The 23,632-nt window shown below is 44.1% G+C and overlaps 1 protein-coding gene across 7 annotated transcripts in view; it reads right to left on the bottom strand.

Moving 5' to 3' along the window:
• Positions 1-20,399, bottom strand: part of SGCE (sarcoglycan epsilon) — a 57,561-nt gene extending 37,162 nt beyond the window's left edge. For 2 of the 7 annotated variants that reach the window (XM_075922354.1, XM_075922356.1), the window contains exon 1: positions 20,224-20,397. In XM_075922354.1, the coding sequence (XP_075778469.1) occupies positions 20,224-20,380 (157 nt within the window). In that variant the 5' untranslated portion in view covers positions 20,381-20,397. Of the gene's footprint in view, positions 1-4,040; positions 4,146-19,596; positions 20,132-20,223 lie in introns of those variants that run through there. The other 5 variants (XM_075922351.1, XM_075922350.1, XM_075922355.1 and 2 more) reach the window with 5 other exon arrangements.
• Between the last annotated feature and the right edge of the window lie 3,233 nt (positions 20,400-23,632).

Below are 23,632 nucleotides of genomic sequence, written 5' to 3'. Positions count from 1 at the left end.
GAAACTCTCTTAAATATACAGTAGATATTAAACATCCACATCTCATAATACTTTAATCAGTAAGAATAAATTCAAATGGTCTTGAAATGTAAATAAATTGCATGAAAAAGTCTGTATTAATAAAGTATAGTTAATATATTTAAATCAGCTACTTGCTATATATTGAGTTTGTCTGTTTGTTCAAGAACTCCTCCTAAGCAGTAAAAGCTAGAACCACCAAATTTGTTATACAGCTTCTTTTTATCATAACTTAAAGCAAGGTAAGGGTTTGGTTGTGCCAGGAAAATAGGATGTGCCTGGAATGGGATTGTTTCTCATAAAACCATAGAGTAAAAACAGAATCACTAGGTAGGTCAAAGGAGTTGGCTGGGGGCACCCCCCATCCTAGTCTGCCCAAGCCCTGAGCCTCCCACTTCCTGGCAAATTTTAGGGAAAAGGGGGGGCTGATGCTCCCCCCTCTTCATATGGGAACACTGCTGTCTGTTCACCTTCATCAGGAAGTGAGGGGAAAGTGCAGAGTTTGCTGCATTCCTCACTCTGGCTGGGGAGCACAAGGAGCAGATGAACCTGAATCTACCCCTTCTGAGGGACATGCACCCCTCTCCCAGATGTGCCCACTGGAGCTTCAGCAGCCATGAAGAAGCACTTCTCAGCTGGCCTCAAGCTGCTGTGGTGCAAGAGGGTAGGGGTTGTCCTCTGTCTCCGAGGTAGCCTGAATACTGTACAGCCTCTCATCCCCAGTCCCACCCCAAAGCAAGGATTTAAATGAAGCATGTACATTTTCATTTCATTTTCCAAAAAACAAAGTTAAGGATTCGAACAACTCTGGGTAAATCTTCTAGTTGTTAATATATTAACAGCAGGTTTTATTTGATTAAACTAAACTAGAACAATTTAGTGCTTATACTCAATATTGTTAAATACATCAACTTTTCCTTAATGACCCATTAAAGTCTTGCTCTCAGTTTTGTAAATTAACTAAAAATAGATTGAGGAAATAGGTAAAATGTACAGTAAAACTCCGATGGCCCGGCATCTGATGGTCCGGCACTCCTGATGGTCCGGTACCATCAGGAACCTGGAATTGCTCCGGGCAGCTGGACCATAGGAGCTGCTCTGCCCCCAGCTTCCTCGATTCAGCCGCTGCTAAAACTGACCAGCAGCTGAATCGGGGAAGCTGGGAGCAGAGAAGCTGGAGTGCTGCCGGGTAGGTCCTGTAGCACTGCCCTTCGGGGCTGTGGGACCAACCCGGCAGCACCCCAGCTGTCCCCGATTCAGAAGCTGCTGAAACTGACCAGCGGCTAGCTCCAGGAAGCCAGGGGCAGATCAACTCTTTAAATCTTTAAATTAATCTTTAAATCCTGAAAACTCCAGGGCAATCCTTGAGGATTAGTAACCCATCATACTACATAACATGCCCACACACTGACACACTGAAAGCCTGTGGCTGAGCTGGGAACTGTTTCCATTAGGTCTCCCAAGTCCTGGTCCAGTACCGTATTTTCCGGCGTATAAGACGACTTTTGATGTTAAAAAACATCCCCCAAAAATCGGGGGTCGTCTTATACGCCGGAGCCCCTCCGCAGCTTTGCAAAGCCTCGGGGGAAGCCGGTGGCGGGGCATCCCAGGCGCGCCTGGGCTGCCCCGCCGCCCGAGCCCCTCCGCGGCTTTGCAAAGTCTTTGCAAAGCCGCCGCCGGCTTCCCCCGAGGCTTTGCAAAGCCGTGGAGGGGCTCCGGCGGCGGGGCAGCCCAGGCGCACCGGGGCTGTCCCGCTGCCGGGGCGTCCTCAGAGGCTTTGCTCCCGGTGTCCCTGGTCTGGCAAAGCCTCAGAGGCACGGGACCCTGCCGCTGCTGCGGCTTTGCTCCCGGTGCCTCTGGTCTGCTGGGGACCGTCTCCAGCAGACCAGGGACACCGGGAGCAAAGCCGGGGAGGCGGAGGGGCGCTGGGGTATAAGACGAAAACCTATCTTTTAACTAAAAAATTAGGGGGTCGTCTTGTACGCCCAGTCACCTTATACGCCGGAAAATACGGTACCTTATGCACTAAACCAATGTTTCTCAAAATGGTCTGCGGACCCATTCTAAGAAAGCTGCTACCAGGCAGCTGCAGTTTGTTTACTTACTGGCTCTGCAGCCATGGAGCCTTGTGGCTCCCCTTGGCTGTGGTTCATCATTTTCAATCAAAGGAAGCCACAGGAAGCAGCATTCTGGGTCACGCTGCTTCCCACAGCTCCCCTCGGCTGCAAACAGTAAACCGCAGTCAAGGGGAGCCACAAGGCTCCATGGCTGAGGAGCCAGTAATAAACAAACTGGGGCTGCCCAGTAGCAGCTTTCTCAAAGTGAATCCATGGACCATTTTGAGAAACACTGCACTAAGCCATCCTTCTTACTTATGAATAATTGGCTGCGATTTGAATGAAATATTCTATTCATTTTATAGAATTATTTTTGACCTTACAAATAACCACATATGAATAGTTATAGTACAACTCTGGAAACTGATTTCAAACGTTCTCCTTCAAAATCTTTCCTCTCCCTCATCCTGATGTTTCTTCAAAATGAGAAAGGAAGTAAAAGGTGAATCTTCAGCCCAATATGACACTTGTTTTTCCTCTCCAGCTGACAAGAAAGTAGCTCGTTATGGATAGCTTGTTATCTTCAGGCTGTACTTCCTTTTCACAATCTTGTACAATTGACCAATTACGGAGAAAAATGTGTAACTGTCCTACAATGGAAGAACACGCTCACTGGTTCCCACTGTCATTTCCATGAGTCAGACTGCCAAATATTCTGAATATTCTGAGTATTCACTTTTTGTGTGACTCTACCTCATGGATTCCACCTTATGGAAAAGTCTTTGACTACTGTGGAACCATTCTGTGCCTGCTGCCAAAGGATAATTAACGTCTTTTCATAGTCAGATAGGATATATGGTGCCAGATTAGGTTTGTAAGACTGGAAAGGGGCATCAGCTTCCTTTACTGCACTGTTTTGCTCCTCCCTTCCAGCCTGATGGCTTTTCTGGGAATCCTGGTTTATTCATGCTGGGGGTTGTCGGGAAGAGTTGGAAGGGGCACAGCCTTAGGGATAAGCAAATAGGCTGGAAACAGAGGAAATTGTCTTTCTCTGGCCTTGTAAGGATTCTCCTGGGAAAATAACACTGCCCCAGACTATATTACCGCTTATGAATAGTGTTCTTTCTCCTTCCCAATAGATCCTGGTGACAGGCATAGCCAAGAGTCTCCCAACTGGAGTTGCACTATCAGAGAGCCTGGAAGCTGTGAGCTGTCAGAGGCCAGAGCTAGCAGAGAGGACAATGAATCTTAGTGTGGATGACCCTGCTCTCTCATGAATTTCAGAGAACTTACCAGGTTTGGTGAGCCACCTGCAGCCTATTATGCACACGAGAGGAAACCCCATTCTTCTTAGAAGCTAATATGGGGGATCTGTAGAAAAGAATCCATATAAACATTTCTTCCTCCAGAGCTCCTTTTCTATGCTCCATGGGTAAAGACGGTCCTGGCAAAGGTTAGACCTCTAGGGAGATCCAGATCTTTCACCTAGCTGGATGATTCATGATAGGTCACCAACATTGTGTCAGCTAATTGCTGGTCTGAGTAAAACTCAGCTACAAAATTCGATGTGTATTTCTACACATAAGTAATAAAATTGTGGTTTTTCTACATATAAACATGGAATGCATTATTTTAATAGTTTTAACAAGTTATTGCATTAAGCATACTGCAAAGATGTTTTCAAGCAACCAGCAGTGACAAGAAAATATGCAATATTAGGCTATACACACAGCTATTATTTTAAGCAAAGCCATAGGCGACAGAAAAAAATGAGGGAAACCGAACATAAAGACGTACAGAATCCTGACAATTTAGAAGATTAAAGAAATATAAAATTGTATTCCAAAATTACTTACCTTGAGATGTCATTTTATTAATTAACATTGACTGAAAAAGCAAAGATAATATTGAAAGCAGATGTTGACTAAATCCACAATGGGATTTAAGTTTACAACCTAAACTCACCATTTTTTTCAGCAGCCCTTATTCTGCTGATAATATAACTGTTGGGTTGCTTAGTCTTCCAGTTAATTGTTCCATTTATCCCTTCAGCAGAGCTTAACAAAAAAGCTTTTCAAAATAAAATAAATGCAAACAAAAAAGAATTAATGTCAGATTAACAGACTCCCACAGATCAAATGCCATCAGTTCGATCAAATTCTCTTAATGTCAGTTTTTGTTTTCAATTTTTCTTCAGAATGTAGAAACAGAAATAAATAAAACAGAGGATGCTAGTTTATATATCCCTCTGGCAGTCACCATTTTAGCATGCTATATCCAAATAAGGCCAGATCTACACTCAGCTTCTGCCAACCTACTATGTTAAACAGGCTGTAATGTTATGTGATGTATGACCAAGATAGCAATGCCAGCAAAACTGTGTAGTGCAAATGCAGTTATATTGAAAAACTACTTTTAGAAGCAGAGTTTGTTTTGCTCTGGTAATGGTAGGAGGTAGAAAAAAAACAATGCTGATATAGAGTCATCTTTGCCAGTATGGTCTGCATCCAAATTATGAGTTCTTTGTCAGAATAATGTATTGCTATCATAGCAGTACTATACCTATACCAACCAGTAAAGTGCAATATAAACTAGCAAGAAGAGACTGAACAACAAGCTACTCTCAGTTCCCACTATTATTACACAATTAATTGGTTAACAGCTTGCTGAAGACAAAGCAATTTTGATTTCCCCCAAAGTCTATGTGAATCATTACAGGACTACATGGCATCCACACCACATTCAGTGTCATTACATGTCATGTAATTTATTTTAAAATTCTCATTAAACAAATTCAAATATATTGTTCAATGGAGGATTATGCTGACACAAATAAAAGGAATTTTAAATATGAATGCTATATTTCAGAGTTGTTACTGTGACAGTTGGTATACATGTGTGTTTGATTTAGTGTTTACCACAATATATTATTATTATTATTAGAATGTTTGTTTTTGGTCTAAATGTATGAAACACTCATCTTAAAATCAATGTAATTTCTACCAGCAAGGCCATTTAGTGACTGACAGCAAAATCAACTTTTTTACAAATGATATTTTCAAAAAAACAGCCCGTTAACTTACTAAGAAAAGGATGTCTTGAAGAAACTTACTGCGATGGGAAATAGGTTGGATACAATTAACCTTGCATTATCCACTTTGGGGACAAGTAGAAGCATTAACCTTTTGAAGTCAAACTGTTTTTGTTTGGTTTTTAAAAGTTATGTCAAGCTGTAGCTTTTTGCCTTGGAACTAAAGTGAGAATAGGGATGACTGATAATAAATGGGTTAATGGGGCTGAGCTGCACACATTAAATCTCCCTTTATTTAATTTAAAAAAAAAACACCTTTTTTGGCATATGATTTTTTCTCCCTTCTCTCCAGCAGCTCAATCAACAGCAGAAACAGGATGGATGTGATAAGGGAAGGAGGGAATGGTAGATTATAGTCTCATCAGTATAGAACCAGAATGCAATCCAGGATGGGAGGAGCCGGGTGAACCACACTAAGATAAAGATGTGTTAATGTGCAATTCTACTTGTGCAGTTTTAAAATGTCATAGCTAATACATCCTAAAAGCATACATGTGTCCCAATCAGGACAAACTCCCAAAGCAGAGTTCTTTCCTCATCTTAGGAGCAGAACCAGAGCCTATGTGGCGGAGAGCCAAGAAGAATGAGACAAGCTAGCCAGCCTCTCATTTCAATGAGGCAGCAAGTAAGGAGTTTGTAATAGGGATGTAATTGTGTAGTCGATTAACCAATAAACCGATAGGCAAAAGCTTATAGGTTAATGCTATAGATTACACGCATTTCCCTCCCTTCTCTTGCCAGTAAATTTTTTAGCAGGCTGGCCAGAAGCCTAGCTCAATGCTGGCTCATGCAAGGTCTGGGACCTACCCCTGCTGCGTCTCTGTATTTAAAGTGTATTAGGAGCTGGGTGAGCAGGCAGCCCAGCTCAGTTCAGTTCCAGCTCACATCAAGGCAGCAGTGCGGAGTGGAAGGGGGCTCCTCTGGAGTGTGGCCAGAGCACACTAGCTGCTGGCTCCGCTCCGGGGGACTATAAACTAGTTGACTAACCAATAAGAATTCGAGAGGTTACTTGACTATTAAATTAACCAATATTAACATCCCAAGTTTGTAACTAAGAAAGAAATTATAAAGGTATCTAAACAATGTGGAGGACAGTGAAAGAGGATGCTGTGACTAGATTCTCCATCCTTCCTTCTTTACTTTGTGCTATTTCAATAGTGCAAAAGGAAAAGAAACTGGTTAGCTCTTCCATGCAGGCATAAAAACCAGCAGTAGATTAGCCACTGGGCCAATGGGGCCCATGCCCAGTGGCTTCAGACAACTGAGTAAATCCTGGAAAAATGGGCACCCCCACACTCTGACCTACTCCGCTCACCCAATGCTCCTGCCAAGGAGCAAAGTCATGACATAGAGGTTTGTCCTGCTCCACTTGTCCACCTAGTGGGGAGTGGACTGGGGCACTCAAGAACTCACCCAGCACTCCTACTGTGTGAGTGGAGTCAGGGTGTGGGCAGAGAAGCCCCCACACTTCAACTCTGCTCCAAGGCAAGAGTGCCAGGCAGACTGGCCACAATAAACCTCACATCTCAATCCTATTTCCCCACTGGAGTGCCGGGGGGAGGGAGTGCAGGCAGTAGGGGTGAAGAGGGCCCTCTACATGCTCTGGTCCAGGGCCCCACAAACCCCTAAACCCCCAGTGATAAAAAAACAAATCTAACTGGCTCCTGCACACCACAGACATGGTCCTTGACATGGTCATAGGGAGGTCACCAGCTGATATATATGATATATATTTGGCACTATCACTGATACATATTACAGCAGCCCTTAGACTAGAAACAAGCAACAAATTTTCAGATTTTGAAGATGGTAATAAGTTCAAAGGACTAAATAAAGACACAGTAAACAAAAACAATGCATGTCAAGACACTGAAATTTGTGCATAATTAGTGTATTTTTTTAACAACTGTTATTCTCATTTTGACACACTTGTAATTCCAAGTGTAAATCTTACGCCCCTTAGTTAAGTATAAGGAAAATGGATGTTTCATAGGACTTGGGAATAAGATAAAAGCATTACACATCTACTTCATGTGTTCATCTCCAGTCAAGTTGGCGATGACCAAAAGTTGACAAAATCAGAAAGCTGTTCAGTGGCCAATAAATAGTAGTTTTACTAGTTGCAGTTTCTTGCATGTGGATGTTCAATTCATAGAACCATCACCATACATTTGGTAAGTTTCAGTAAAGAAGCCAATGACTAAATTAATATGGAACACATCATATTAAAGGCAGTACGTCCAGACCTTTCCTGAGCATATATTATTAAATTAAATCATATCTCCTTAAAAATGTTAAAACCTCAAGTGGGGCATGGTATATATCCTATCCACCCCCACTGGTATTTCAAATACCTTGCACATGTATATTCTATATAACACTATTGCATCCATCATAACTCAGCTGGGTTGTGCAAACAGGAAATCAGTTCAGTGGCTGAAGAATAGCTGCAGCTGGAACTCATGCGCCTATCAGACACAGCTGCTGTGTATAAATAAAGGATGACAGAAGACCACGTTATAAGGAAAGACCTAAAGGCTGTGTTTTTAAGTTATTTTCACCAAATAGGAGGGTGCTGTTTTTGGAACTGACTTATACCTCAGCAAGGTAAGGCTGTTTATTTAGATTTTGTGGATAACCTAAAAAGAGAGAATGTAAAAGTTTATTTATTTTGTGACTTTGTACTACAGGTTGAACCTCTCTAGTCTGGCTAACTAAAATCATGCCAGACCACAGATGTTGCCAGATGTCTACTTATCATGGGTGTGGCCAAGTTTCCCATGGTCCCATAAAGTTTGTTTACAGCCACCAATCCCAGTGTTCTGTGTTATTTAGCTCTAATATACTCCTAAACTTCTTCTAAGAGGCTAGTAAGCAATGGAAGTGTTGGTAATACTACTAGATAATTCTGACATCCCATAGATCAGCAAATTCTCTAGTTCAACCCCAATCAGGTCCTGAGAGTGCTGGACTAGAGAGATTCAACCTGTTCCAGAAAGGGAAATCTTACTCTTTAATAAAAGAAAGTAAGAATTTCTGAAGTCTAATTACATACAAATAACTTTTAAATGTTCACTGTCAACTTGAAGTCTACCTAATTGTTAAAAAAGTTAGCCACTTTCAAGTACATCTGACACAGCTCCTACACAAGATATGTGATTATTATATTTTACTATTTCTGTAAATTATTTCTGTTCTCCCCAGTGCTATGTGAAAAATTGGCTACAACAAGCACAAGTTGACTATGTGGTAAATATTGTTAACTGTAAAAATACATTGAAAACTTATGAATCTTAAATTATCTTTTGCCTCAGAGCTCCCAGGAGGTTTTCCCCAATTCTAGTTACTGTGACCTTTATCTAATGCTTTATCAGAAACCACTCAACTGGCTTAAGGAGTCTGGGATGGGAGGAGAATACATATTTTACTGGAGTTTTAGTTTCTACATCTGCTTCTAAAAAAATTATTTCTTTCTATACTACAAAGATTACTACTTAATTTTCATGAAAGTAAATTGAAATAGAAACTTTGTCAAGTTATCCAACCGAGGGGAGGAGGAGTGGAAATCTAAAGGATAAAAAACAAATTCAAGGAAATGTTGCTGAGGACTTCTAAATATGTATACCAAGTTTTCTAATGTTCAGTCTGTATGCTTTCTTCAAATATCTGAGATTAAAAGAGTTGTGTAACTATATGATTAGAAACTGTAAATCCACCATTCAAGTATTCAGAATAGTTTGTACTTTTTTCCATTTAAATTATGAACATAAGAACGGCCGTACTGGGTCAGACCAAAGGTCCTTCTAGCCCAGTATCCTGTCTGCCGACAGTGGCCAGCACCAGGTGCCTCAGAGAGGGTGGACTGAAGACACGATCAAGCAATTTGTCTTCTGCCATCTCTCTCCAGCCTCTGACAAACAGAGGCCAAGGACACCATTTTATCCCCTGGCTAATAGCCTTTTATGGACCTAACCTCCATGACATTATTTAGCTTATCTTTAAACTCTGTTATAGTTCTAGCCTTCACAGCCTCCTCTGGCAAGGAGTTCCACAGGTTGACTATACGCTGTGTAAAGAAGAACTTTCTTTTATTAGTTTTAAACCTGCTACCCATTAATTTCATTTGGTGTCCTCTAGTTCTTCTATTTAGGGAACTAATAAATAACTTTTCTTTATCAGCCCTCTCCACACCACTCATGATTTTATAGACCTCTATCATATCCCCCCTCAGTCTCCTCTTCTCTAAACTGAAAAGTCCCAGTCGTTTTAACCTCTCCTCATATGGGACCTGTTCCAAACCCCTAATCATTTTAGTTGCCCTTTTCTGAACCCTTTCTAAGGCCAAAATATCTTTTTTGAGGTGAGGAGACCACAGCTGTACACAGTATTCAAGATGTGGGCGTACCATAGTTTTATACAGGGGCAGTAAAATATTCTGGGTCTTATTTTCTATCCCTTTCCTAATAATTTCTAGCATCCTATTTGCCTTTTTGACCGCCACTGCACACTGCGTGGAAGTTTTCAGAGAACTGTCCACGATAACTCCAAGATCTCTTTCCTGATTTGTTGTAGCCAAATTAGCCCCCATCATACTGTACGTATAGTTGGGGTTATTTTTCCCGATGTGCATTACTTTACACTTATCCACATTAAATTTCATTTGCCATTTTGTTGCCCAATCACTCAGTTTGGTGAGATCTTCTTGGAGTCCCTCACAGTCTGCTTCTGTCTTGACTATCCTAAACAGTTTGGTATCATCTGCAAACTATACCACCTCACTATTTACCCCTTTCTCCAGATCATTTATGAATAAGTTGAAAAGGATTGGTCCCAGGACTGACACTTGGGGGACACCACTAGTTACCCCTCTCCAATCTGAAAATTTACCATTTATTCCTACCCTTTGTTTCCTGTCTTTTAACCAGTTCTCAATACAAGAAAGGACTTTCCCTCTTATCCCATGGCCATTTAATTTACACAAGAGCCTTTGGTGAGGGACCTTGTCAAAGGCTTTCTGAAAATCTAAGTATACTATATCTACTGGATCCCCCTTATCTGCATGTTGTCAAAGAACTCTAATAGATTAGTAAGACAGGATTTCCCTTTACAGAAACCGTGTTAACTTTTGTCCAACAAATTATGTTCTTCTACATGCTTCACAATTTTATTCTTCACTATTGTTTCGACTAATTTGCCCGGTACTGAAGTTAGACTTACCGATCTGTAATTGCCAGGATCGCCTCTAGAGCTCTTTTTAAATATTGGTGTCTCATTGGCTACCTTCCAGTCATTAGGTACGGAAGCCGATTTAAAGGATAGGTTACAAACCACAGATAATAGCTCAGCAATTTCCCATTTGAGTTCTTTTAGAACCCTTGGATGAATGCCATCCGGTCCCAGAGATTTGTTAACATTAAGTTTTTCTATTTGTTCCAAAACCTCCTCTAATGACACTTCAATCCGGGACAGTTCCTCAGATTCATCACCCACAAAGGACGGTGCAGATTCGGGAATCTCCCCAACATCCTCAGCCGTGAAGACTGAAGCAAAGAAATCATTTAGTTTCTCCGCAATGGTTTTATCGTCCTTGATTGCTCCTTTTATAGCTCGATCATCTAGGGGACCCACAGGTTTTTTTTAGCAGGCTTCCTACTTCTAGTGTACTTAAAAAACATTTTGTTATTTCTTTTTGAGTTTTTGGCTAGATGTTCATCATTCTTTTTTTTTTGCTTTTCTTATTGCATTTTTACACTTGATTTGACAGTGTTTATGTTCCTTTCTACTTATCTCATTAGGATTGGACTTCCACTTCTTAAAATACCTTTTTGTCCCTCACTGCTTCTTTTATATGGTGGTTAAGCCACGGTGACACTTTTTTAGGTCTCTTGCTATGTTTTTTAATTTGGGGTATACATTTAAGTTGGGCCTCTATTATGGTGTCTTTGAAAAGTTTCCATGCAGTTTTCAGGGATTTGGCTCTAGTCACTTTGCCTTTTAATTTCTGTTTAACTAACCTCCTCATTTTTGTGTAATTCCCCTTTTTGAAATTAAATGCCAGGGTGCTGGACTGCTGAGGTGTTCTTCCCACCACAGGAATGTTGAATGTTATTATATTATGGTCACTATTCCCAAGCTGTCCTGTAACAGTTATTTCCTGGACCTGATCCTGCACTCCACTCAGGACTAAATCGAGAATTGCCTGTCCCCTTGTGGGTTCCTGCACCAGCTGCTCCAAGAAGCAGTCATTTAAGCCATTGAGAAATTTTATCTCCGCTTCTCTACCTATTATGTCAATGTCCTCATTTAATACGAGGTACTCTAGTTCACCCATCTTATTAGTCAGACTCCTAGCATTTGTGTACAAGCACTTTAAAAATTTGCCACTGCTTATTTGTGTGCCCTTCCCTCATGCATTGGATTCATTCATATGCATTTGTTTGTCTGCTCTGGCCCGTGGTTTGTCCTGTCCCCTCCTCTCTTTCTGACTACAGCCTAGAGAATGTTTATCAAGAGATTCTCCTCTAAGAGAAGTCTCCCTCCGATTTACATGCATCTCCGCACCAATCGGCTTTCCCCCATCTCTTAGTTTAAAAACTGCTCCACGGCCTTTTTAATGTTTAGTGCCAGCAGTCTGGTTCCACCCTGGTTTAGGTGGAGCCCATCCTTCCTGTATAGGCTCCCCCTCTCCCAAAAGTGTCCCCAGTTCCTAATAAATCTAAACCCCTCTTCCCTACACCATCGTCTCATCCACGCATTGAGACTCTGAAGCTCCGCCTGCCTACCTGGCCCTGCACGTGGAACTGGAAGCATTTCCGAGAACGCCACCATAGAGGTCCTGGATTTCAGTCTCTTTCCTAGCAACCTAAATTTGGCCTCCAGGATATCTCTCCTACCCTTCCCTATGTCATTGGTACCTACATGTACCACGACCACCGGCTCCTCCCCAGCACTGCACATAAGTCTATCTAGATGCCTCGAGAGATCCGCAACCTTCGCACTAGGCAGGCAAGTGACCATACGGTTCTCCCAGTCATCACAAACCCAACTATCTATGTTTCTAACGATCGAATCACCCACTACTAACACCTGCCTCTTCCTAACTGGCATTCCCTCCCTCTCAGAGGTATCCTCAGTGCGAGAGGATACCGCAACATCCTCTGGGAGGAGGGTTCCAACTACGGGATGGTTTCCCTCTGCTCCCATTGAATGCTCTGTTGCCTTGAGACTTTCATCCTCCTTAAGAGCACTGGGGCTCTCAGACTGGAGGTGGGACAGTACTACAGTGTCACAGAAAGTCTCATCAACATAGCTCTCTACCTCCCTTAGCTCCTCCAGTTCAGCCACCCTGGCCTCCAAAGCCCGAACTCGGTCTCTGAGGGTCAGGAGCTCTATGCAACGGGTGCACACATATGCCACCCGCCCACAGGGCAGGTAATCATACATGTGACACTCGACGCAATAAACAGGATAGCCCCCATTCTGCTGCTGGGCTTCTGTCTCCATTTTTGTACTGAATAAGTTTAAGTATAAACTGGGATTCTTTTTAAACCTCTGGAATATAGATTATTCTAAGTTATGTTTTAAAGAAGGTCAGAAGTCACTGGTGCCCTCTAACCTCCCCCTCCCTCTCCAAACTCTCCTGTTTGCTGTTCCTGTTCACGCTCTCCCTGGTCACTGAGTCACAGGCTTATATAGATCTGGTAACCCCTCCTCCTGACTGAGGCTCAGCCAATTAACAGAGGCTTCTAGATTTCAAACCTTTTAGAAGCTCCTTCAAACAAACAAACCAAACAGACAAACACAAGCTCAGCACACTGCAAATAACTCCCCCCCACACAAACACACAAAAAACAAAACAAAAAAAATCTATAATTGCAGTCAAGCCAATCAGATGAATATTGTAAAGACATAACTATCTGTATCTATTTATTTCATTAATATACAAGCTTGAGTTACTAACCATTCTTATATTTGGATGCTGAGTTATGTCAGCAGGAAGGACAATATGGGCATGTCTACACAGCAAGGCTAACGCCAAAATAAGATACACAACTTGAGCTATGTCAATTGCATAGCTTAAGTCAAAATAGCATATTTTGACTTTTGGAACTGTCTAGACAGCAGGAAGTCCGAAGAAAAGCACTCTGACTTCCCTTACTCCTCATAAAATGAGGGTCACAGGAGTCAAAATAAAGCCCTCCAGCTTGACATTATGTCAAAATAATTGCGTGTAGTATAAATGCAGACTGTTATTTTGGAATAATGTACCCTGTGGGCTAGATTAAGGGATGAGCACTAGTTCCTTAGCGTTGCTCCTCCTTAAATCATGCAAGAAAGAATTTGAACGCTTACTTAAACAAATTTCTAGCTTCCATGGTGCAAACACTGAAAAAAGTAACCTAAGTAATTGATACTTAGTAATGTCTGTATCCATAGATGGACAAACAGTAGCTCTGGGTATGTCTACACTACAGCACTAATTCGAACTAACTTAATTTGAATTAGTTAATTCGAACAAAGCTAATTCGAACTAGTGCATCTAGACCTAAAAACTAGTTCAAATTAGCGTTTTGCTAATTCGAACTAGCATGTCCACATTGAGTGGTCCTTGAACCGAAGTTAAGGCTGGCCAGAAGCAGTGCCGGCAGGGCATCAGGTTAGGACTTAGAGCGTGGAGCTTCTGTCTCAGGCTTGCCGAGGGCTGTGCTTAAAGGAACCCGACCACCACCCCGGACAGACAGTTCTCAGGGTTCCCTGCTTGCTTGTCTACCTCGATGACTTGGAGAGCCCTGAGTGCCCACACTTGGCATATCACAGCACTCGGCCATCAGACCGGCTGCACTTGCAGCAGGCTGCCATTTGGGGGGGGTCAATCGGGGGGCTGCAGGAGAGCTTCCACCCCAAGAAGCCCGCATAGCCACCCCAGTCCTCCCCATCGGGGGCTCGTACTCCATTCCTCCCTCAACTCCTTCCACTTAACCCTCCTGATGTACAAAATAAAGGACACGTGTGTTTAAAAATAGAAACTCTCTTTATTGAACAAAACTCGGGGAGACTGGGAAAAGGAGGTGGGAGAGGGGAAGAGAGAGGCTGGGAGAGGGGAGGGCAACTACAATGATCAGGGGTTTGGAACAGGTCCCATATGAAGAGAGGCTAAAGAGACTGGGACTTTTCAGCTTAGAAAAGAGGAGACTGAAGGGGAATATGATAGAGGTCTATAAAAGCATGAGTGGTGTGGAGCGGGTGCATAAAGAAAAGTTCTTCATTAGTTCCCATAATAGAAGGACTAGAGCACACCAGATGAAATGAATGGGTAGCAGGCTTCAAACTAATAACAGAAAGTTCTTCTTCACAAAGCAAATAGTCAACCTGTGGAACTCCTTGCCACAGGAGGCTGTGAAGACTAGAACTATAACAGAGTTTAAAGAGAATTTAGATAAATTCATGGAGACTGCGTCCATGGAGTGGTATTAGCCAGGGGGTAGAAATGGTGTCCCTGGCCTCTGTTTGTGGAAGGCTGGAGATGGATGGCACCAGACAAATGGCTTGGCCGCTGTCGGCAGACAGGCTACTGGGCTAGATGGACCTTTGGTCTGACCCAGTACGGCCATTCTAAGCTCAGGGCTCAGGGTCGGGGGTCTCAGTGGACTACCCTGATTTTCATGCAAACCTGCTCCTGGGTGGCCAGGCTGGCAGCTATCCTGACCTAGATGTCCACTTTCCTGTGCCTAGTGCGGAGGTCGTGGATGAGGTCCACGATGTCCACACTAGACCAGGTGGGCGCCCGCCTCTTGCGGAACTGGGCAGGCTCCTGGGAGGCTGGCTCGAGCCGTGCCAGGTGCAGAGTCTGCTGGCTGGGTGCTGGCAGGCTTACACCTGGCACGGGCACCGAAACCAGCCCATGCCCCTTTAAGGGCTCCGGGGCCGGAAGGGGAGCAGAAGAGTTTCCCTGGTGGTGCCCAGAGTGGCCACCAGGGCAAGCTGGGGAGGGCTAGCCTCCCACTAGTTCGAATTAAGTGGCTACACAGCCCTTAATTCGAACTCCTTAATTCGAACTAGGCGTTAGTCCTCGTGGAATGAGGTTTACCTAGTTCGAATTAAGCGCTCCGCTAGTTCGAATTAAGTTCGAACTAGCGGTTTGTATGTGTAGCGCCTATCAAAGTTAATTCGAACTAACGGCTGTTAGTTCAAATAAACTCTGTAGTGTAGACATACCCATCGAGAGTGCAAACCACCCCTTTTTTTTTCCAGTGGCTGTAATTACCAAAACCCAGTACACTGCTTGCAGTCATACAAACCTTATGCTAGTGATTATTCTATGGCAGGAAGAGAAGATTGCAATGGGTCTAGTCTAGTTTCATAAGCAGATTCACTCCTGCTTCTAGAGCATATACTGAAGGATTAAGATTCCTGCTGATGACTCTCAGAAGATGAAGGGGGCTCTTATTGTTCCTGAGGCATCCATATTACTATTACTGCCTCTGCAAGAGAGAAGGAAGCCACTCCAAGTAGAGGGAGGAGGAATGCCAGGGCTGTGGAATGGGGGCAAGGGGCTGTGTGCCTACAGCTTCAGATTCCCTTAATCTGACTCTAAAGGCAGCATGACTGATTTATAAAACTTTTCAAAGGGAAATCAACGATGAGGCTTAATATTGGGGGAAGGTAGAGATCTTTTATATCAGACTCTACTAAACACTCTTTTCCACCAGATCTGAAATCATGACTTGATAATGCAATCCAGAATGTGAAGTCTTCTATTCCCTGGCTTTGCTGAAGGATTTACAGAGGCAGGGGGTCACAGATGGTCACTGTTAATTCTCAATATCTCAAGATTCAGAATCCTCAATGTTTTTCATTGAAATTTCACTACACAGTAGAATTCAATGTCAACAACAAAAAAATCCTTAAAACAGTGACTCAAAATTCATACCCTTTACCTTTTAGTCTTTTTTTAAATATCATTGCCAGTTAACATGCTTTTTCAGAGTAAATAAGACCGGTATTTCTGAAATAAACTTTTTGAATCCTTTGCTATTTGTACTTCATAAAAAGGAAATGAGACTGGACTTATGCCCATTGCATATCAAGTGATGTAACTAAAGGAGAGAGTAAGATCTTAATTAGCCAAACTTGCAGAAGGCAACACTTCAAGCAATGCTCTCAATCAATATGCAGACCATAACCTAGTATCAGTGAAGGTTGCATGCACAGGTTAAGAGCAATTTAAAAACAAAACAGTGCTTAAGTGTATTAAATGATATTGAATGACTTCCAAAATCCTAACTGATGTACAAGTAAGAATTCAGAATTAAGTGAATATCTCAAACATATGCTGTACCCCCTTTATGAAAATTGGTTTTTGAATATGCATAACTCAAAGATACTTTATACAAAATACCTCATGTAACCTATCAATTTTAATGTTGCAATCTGCTGAATGTATATATCCTATTTTTGTGCATGTATCATTCTTGTATGCCACAATTCATATTTCTGATTCTAAATATGCTAATGAGGGCCATTATTGATGCCCAGGAAACTTAATGGCTCAGTGATCAAATCAACAACCTATCAAAGGTAGTGTTTGTCCTCTAAGCCCAAATGGTGGCTGATCCTAGAAAGACATGTGACCATGCCACCTGGTACTGGAATCCATTTTGGACCTGGTATCTTTCCATGGGAATTAGACATACCAAACAGATTTCCTGCCCTAGGGAGAAGTCTAAGTAATAGGAAGAAATTAGCCTTTGTCTTCAGGTGCCTCTGAAACTGCCTAGCTCCCCCTAAAGGATATATAATAACTAAGGACTCTGAAAGACTGCAGACCCAAGCTAGAGTAAAGATCAACTGTCAGCTTTTACCAGACATGAGAATTTACATGTAGAAGTTTCTTAGTGGATTAGAACCTGCTAAATATTTTTGTTTATCTTAATGTAGTAACTTACTCTGATCTGACTGTTTTCACTTGCAACCATTTAAATCCTTTTTATACTTTTTTGTGTATTATCAAGCCCATTGTAAATAATTGTTACTGGGGAGTGGCAGCAACCACTGTGCTATCTCTCTTTCATTGATGAAGTAGGCTAACCGTTATAAGCTTTTTCTGTATAAAACTTTTACACAGAGTAAAATGGATATTTGGGGGTTTTGGTCCCTTTTGGGGGGCTGGTCTCCTGGGTGCTGAACCCTTACAACTAAGTCCTCTCAGGGCTGAACTGGTTCAGTGTCTGTTGCTCTGCAGGGGGATGGTAACCCCAACACTGTGCCTTGTCTGGGGGAGACTAGAGGATCTGGCCCAAGAGGACAGAGTGGTGGAAAGCCCAGAGAGCAGGAAGGTGGTTGTCAGTGGCATAATCATCACACCCAACCCTAAAAAGACTTCTCTGATTCACGCCATCACACATATAACGTCAAATTAGACAAACCCTAGTTATCTGAGGACAAACCCCCTGACATGCTACTGAAGCTGAGATCAGCAATGTATCATAGAGTCTTTTTGATAATTAAGCATCTTCTATGTGCAATAGGGAGTGACTTCAAATGCATAGTGATCACAAGAGGCTACATTTGTTAATCTTTCAGGTTCAGCAAAAATATTTAAAGCTATTAAAGAGAGAGAGAGGTGTGGGATAGTTACCTTATGAACAGTTTTGCCTTTTTATGTGCGCTGAGAGCACAAAATGACATCTATAGCTATATTTTGCAGGAGGGGCAAACTAACTAACCTTGCAAGCCACATACAATGATCTTCAGAAGTTTGAGAGCCAGGCATCCTGCCAGAGCTCAGAGCTTCAGCCCTGCTCTTAGTGAAGCCCCAAGCTCTGGCAGGTGCCTCAGCTCTCATGGGGTTGGAGCCCCTAGCTTCATTACTCTGATGCTGCAAGGTAGATGCCCTGAGCTCCCCCACACCAGTCAGTTAGATGCAGAATGCTGGGGTGGAGAAATACATACGCTGCATTTCCACTGTAAAAGAGATGCATGTAGCCAGTTTGGCCACTCCTATTTATAAAACTGGAGAAACAAGTAAATGAAGTAAAACACAGGACTATGTAGCACTTTAAAGACTAACAAGATGGTTTATTAGGTGGCCCATGAAAGCTCATCACCTAATAAACCATCTTGTTAGTCTTTAAAGTGCTACATAGTCCTGTTTTTTGTTTCAGCTAGACTAGACTAACACGGCTACATCTTTATTACTAAGTAAATGAAGTGTAATTCTGCAATAAATACAGTAATGCAGAAGCTTGGTATAATGTAAATAAATGGTACTTGCATAATAAAATTAGGATGCAGTTTTTTAAATCCCATATGGCTGGCCACAACTGAGTCTTATACCTTGCTCATATGCACTACATTGTCAGATGCTTTGAAAATAGCAAGTTTATAAAGCCTCAAATAGGTTTGTTTTCCACATTCCCATTCCAGAAATTCATAAAAACCTTTAAAAATATTTTTAAATGCTAATCCGTTATTTTAATTGAGTGATTACTCCCTTCTGATGTTACTCTTCATTGACTACACAACCCACTAATATCCTACACAATGAGCCTATTCATCTGTAATGTACATGTAAATAATCTGAGGTCTCTTACAGTAAGTACCAGAAATGAACAACTAATCTTCCAGAAGCCATTTTTTTCTACTTTCTGTATCTATTCAGTTAACACTGCTGAAAACTTATGTCCATGCCTTGCTTCCCCTTTTACTGACAATTTAATCCTATCATGGAGGGGAAAGGAAGGAATTACGGGTGTAAAAGGTTAACCAGTTAACTGGTGCGGTCTGGAGCAGCTTCCTACTTGCCACAGGCAGGGGGCTGCTCCAGCCTCGCGGTGGCCCAATAACCCATGTAGCTCAATAGTCACTTGTTAGACTCGCCCTCAAATTTCACATTACTTCCATTTTTTAAAATATGTTAATGCGCATGATGACTTTATCATATTTGAGGTACATGTTCCTAAATGCCACTGCTTAGTAGTTTTGTGAGCATTTAACAGAAACAACCATACTCTGTGTGTGTGTGTACACTCTGGAAATATGTTTGTGTGATTAATGAATCTCATAAACATATGCAGATGGGAACAGAATACAAGTTGTCTGTAGAGCCTTAATTCTGGCATTCTAACTTGAGTGCTTGACATTGGTGTGAGTGACCATTAATGTTCGGAAATCTTTCCTGAATGTGCAAATAATTACAATGTCAGAAACATGCATGGGGCTTCAGACATAGGATATGTAGACACCTCTATTACCTATGAGGTCATGAGAGGGGACAAGGAAGAACAGAATCTTTGTAGTCTCCAGTAAAACCAGATACGTGCTCAAACAGAATACAGGGATTCCTTTTGAACTACTTCTCTCCAAGCATCACCTTTTTTCATTTTTTTTTTGACATGATTACAGCTTGTCCGTCTACCGAGGCATACATACCACATTCGTTACAGCGGCATCAGGACACTTCTCTCCATGTACGTCATTCCCAAAGGGAGGAATGCTGCTAAAATGGGCATGTTGCTCCCTGTGCAGCTAAGCAGTGGTTGGGATGGGGAGGGGCTGGCCAGCAATACCGTACGTGGAAAGTGCCCCTCACGTCCCGCATGGTAGCTGTTTGGAGCGTTCGCACAACAAGCCCGAGGGAAGGGGCAGCTGGGGCTGCGTCGATCCTCCAGGGGCTGACTGGGCGATGCAGTGACGCCGGTGCTCTGAGACTGGCTTTGCTGCAAAGGCTCCCTCCCGTTTTCCTTAATAGCAAGCCAGCGATGGCGGTGGCGGCTGCCTGCCAGGGTGGGGCGGGGTAATAAGGCTCCAGCCGCTGGAGGGCAAAAGGCAGGGCTAGGGGGCCGACGTTGCTGGCGGGGAGGCGGGCTTGGGGGGAGGTTTACAGGAGGAGCTGCTGGAGGGGGGCGCAGCCCGGGGCCGGGGAGGTGCTTGGCGCAGCGAGCCCAGGCACTAGGGGGCCCGCAGAGGCAGGCGGGGGATGGGGGCGGCCGGCGAGGGGCTGAGGGGTACCACGGGGCCGCGCCCGCTCGCTGCAGGGAAGGAGCCGCTGCAACCAACCTGTCAGCAGGAGGGTGGTGAGGGCGCCCCCGCTCCGCCTGCTCTGCGGCCGGGGCCCCGGCGCACAGCGCTGCATGGCTGCCCGCTCCTCCTCCCGCCGCTGCTGCATCCTGCGCCCGCCCGCTCCGTGCCGCCGCCCGACACCAGCCAGCGGCATCCTCCCGCCCCTAGTGACCGTCTCCAAGCAGCGCTCGTCGGTGGCCTCCGCCGCGGGGCATGCTGGGAGCAGCCGGGCTCCGCTCAGCCCCGGGAGCGAGCCAACGCGCGCCTCCGAGCCGCCAGTGGAGGGCGCGCGCACGGGCAGCTCTCGGTGCGAGGAGGGGGGGGGGGTGCAGTAGCCTCCCTTCCAGCAGCCGGGGCGAGTCCCCACTTCCAGCCTCCCAGGGCGCTGTTTCCAGTCACAAGGCCTCCTGGCCTCGCTGGCTCTGGCCTGAACTTAACCCTGGGCTGGGTCCTTCATGCCCTGCTGCTGCTACTGCTACTGCACTGGCACAGGGTGAGCGGGTTTCCCTCTCCTCGCCCTGGAGCCCCTTCCGCTCAGATGGCCTCAGGCATCCATGCCCGCTCAGCTACACAGTAACTCTTCTCTGGTCTGTTGTGACAAACTTCAGTCCCTTCAAACCAGGGGTGGGGAAGCTCAGGCCCTGGGCAGATGCGGCCCCTGGTTTGCCTGGATCCTCAAGGTTGGGATGGAGCACACACAATCTACTAGCCTGGGCCCCTCTAGGCTCTGGAGTGAGGGAAATGTGGGGAGTGTCTTTCTCTTGCTCAGTCCGGCCATGTCAGTGATAGAGGGGTTGTCTTATTCTCTGTCCCTTTTTTAATGATTCTTAACATCCTGTTTGCTTTTTTGACTACTGCTGCACACTGAGTAGATGTTTTCAGAGAGCTATCCACAATGACTCCCACTTGCTTGAGTAGTTGTAGCTAAATTAGTCCCCATCATATTGTAGGTATAGTTTAGATTATTTTTTCCAATGAACATTACTTTATATTTATCAACATTACATTTCATTTGCCATTTTGTAACCCAATCACTTAGTTTTGTGAAATCTTTCTGAAGCTCTTCACAGTCTGCTTTTGTCTTAAATATCTTGAGCAATTTGGTATTGTGCAAATTTTGACACCTTGCTGTTTACCCCTTTCTCCAGATCATTTATAAATAAGTTGAATAGGATTGGTCCCCAGACAGACCCTTGGGGACCCCACTAGTTACCTTTCTTCATTCTGAAAACTTATAATTTATTCCTACTCTTTTTTTCCTGTCTTTTAACCAGTTATCAGTCCATGAAAAGATCTTCCCTCTTATCCCATGACAATTTACTTTATTTAAGAACCTTTGGTAAGGGACCTTGTCAAAGGCTTTTTGGAAATCTAAGTACACTATATCCACTGGCTGCCTCTTGTCTACATGGTTATTGACCCCCTCAAAGAACTCTAGTAGATCAGTAAAGCATGATTTCCCTTTACAGAAACCATGCTGACTTTCCCCCAACAAATTATGTTCATCTACGTGTCTGACAATTTTGTTCTTTACTATAGTTTCAAATAATTTACCCGGTACTGACATTAGATTTACCAGTCTGTAATTGCCAGGATCGCCTCTTGAGCCCTTTTTAAATATTAGCATCACGTTAGTTATCTTCCAGTCATTAGGAAGATGACCCTAATCCGTTTACAAGTAATGACACAAAGGCTAGGTCTTCACTGCTAGTTCTTCTGGCAAAAACTTCTTGCGCAAAAGGCCAATGTGCTTTTGCGGAAGAGAGCGTCCACACTGCATAGACACATTTTTGCACAAGAAAGTTCTGATGGCCATTCATCGAATGGCCATCAGAGTACCTGTGCTTTTTGTGATAGTCTCTTTTTGTGGAAGAAACCCTTGTTGAATGTCCACACACATCTTTTTGCACAAGAACTCTTGTGCAAAAAGGAGTTATACCTCGTAGAAGGACGTATACCTACACTGCAAAAAGCTCTCTGTTCTGTCGATTGACTGTAGATTTTCTTGCACAAAAAATGAGGTGCCGTATTTGCGCAAAAATCTTGTAGTGTAGACATAGCCCTAAGGTAGACTTTGAAGTAAGATGCCCAGATCCGAAGTCCTTGTATGGTGAAAGTAACATTTTAAATCTGATATACCTAAATTAAAGGCAAGTTCCTTGTTTTGTGCTTACTCTAAATAAGTGTCTGAGGGTATGTCTACACTACAAAGTTAGTTCGAACTAACGGACGTTAGTTCGAACTAACTTTAATAGGTGCTACACTAGCGCTCCGTTAGTTCGAATTTGAATCGAACTAGCGGAGCGCTTAGTTCGAACTAGGAAAACCTCATTTTACGAGGACTAACGCCTAGTTCGAACTAGCTAGTTCGAACTAAGGGCTGTGTAGCCCTTTAGTTCGAACTAGTGGGAGGCTAGCCCTCCCCAGGTTTCCCTGGTGGCCACTCTGGCCAACACCAGGGAAACTCTATGCCCCCCTCCCGGCCCCGGACCCCTTAAAGGGGCACGGGCTGGCTACGGTGCCCATGCCAGGTGCAAGCCTGCCAGCACCCAGCTAGCAGACCCTGCACCTGGCACGGCACAGAGCCACCCACCCGATGCCCCCCAGCCCACCCCCTCTTGCCGGGACCAGGCTGGCGGCTCCCGGGAGCTTGCCCTGGACCGCAAGAGGCGGGCACCTTCCTGGGCTAGTGCGGACATCGTGGACCTCGTCCACGATCTCCGCACTAGGCACAGGAAAGTGGCCGTCTAGGGCAGGAGAGCTGCCAGCCTGGCCACCCAGGACCAGGTGTGCATGAAAATCAAGGGGGTCCACTGAGACCCCCGACACTGAGCCCTGAGCTTACAATGGCCGTCCTGGGTCAGACCAAAGGTCCATCTAGCCCAGTAGCCTGTCTGCCGACAGAGGCCAACCCTAGGGACCCTGGAGGGGATGGACCGAAGACAATGACCAAGCCATTTGTCTCGTGCCATCCCTCTCCAGCCTTCCACAAACTTTGGGCAGGGACACCACTCCTACCCTCTGGCTAATAGGACTCCATGGACCCAACCTCCATCACTTTATCTCACTTCCCTTTAAACTCTGTTCTAGTTGTAGCCTTCACAGCCTCCTGCAGCAAGGAGTTCCGCAGGTTAACTATTTGCTTTGTCAAGAAGAACAACTTTCTCTTACTAGTTTGAAGCCTGCTACTCATTCCTTTCCTTTGGTGTCCTCTAGTCCTTCTTTATGGGAACTCAGGAAGAACTTTTCTGAATGCACCCTCTCCACCCAACCCCTTCTTTTAGAGACCTCTATCCTGTCCCCCCTCCGTCTCCTCTTTTCTAAGCTGAACAGTCCCAGTCTCTGTAGCCTCTCTTCATCTGGGACCTGTTCCCAACCCCTGATCATGTTAGTTGCCCTCCCCTCT

The sequence above is a fragment of the Pelodiscus sinensis genome, chromosome 2 (genome assembly GCF_049634645.1).
Source record: "Pelodiscus sinensis isolate JC-2024 chromosome 2, ASM4963464v1, whole genome shotgun sequence".
NCBI lineage: Eukaryota > Metazoa > Chordata > Testudines > Trionychidae > Pelodiscus > Pelodiscus sinensis.
The sequence above is the reverse complement of the archived record's forward strand: the minus strand, read 5'-3'. Positions and strand labels throughout refer to the sequence as shown.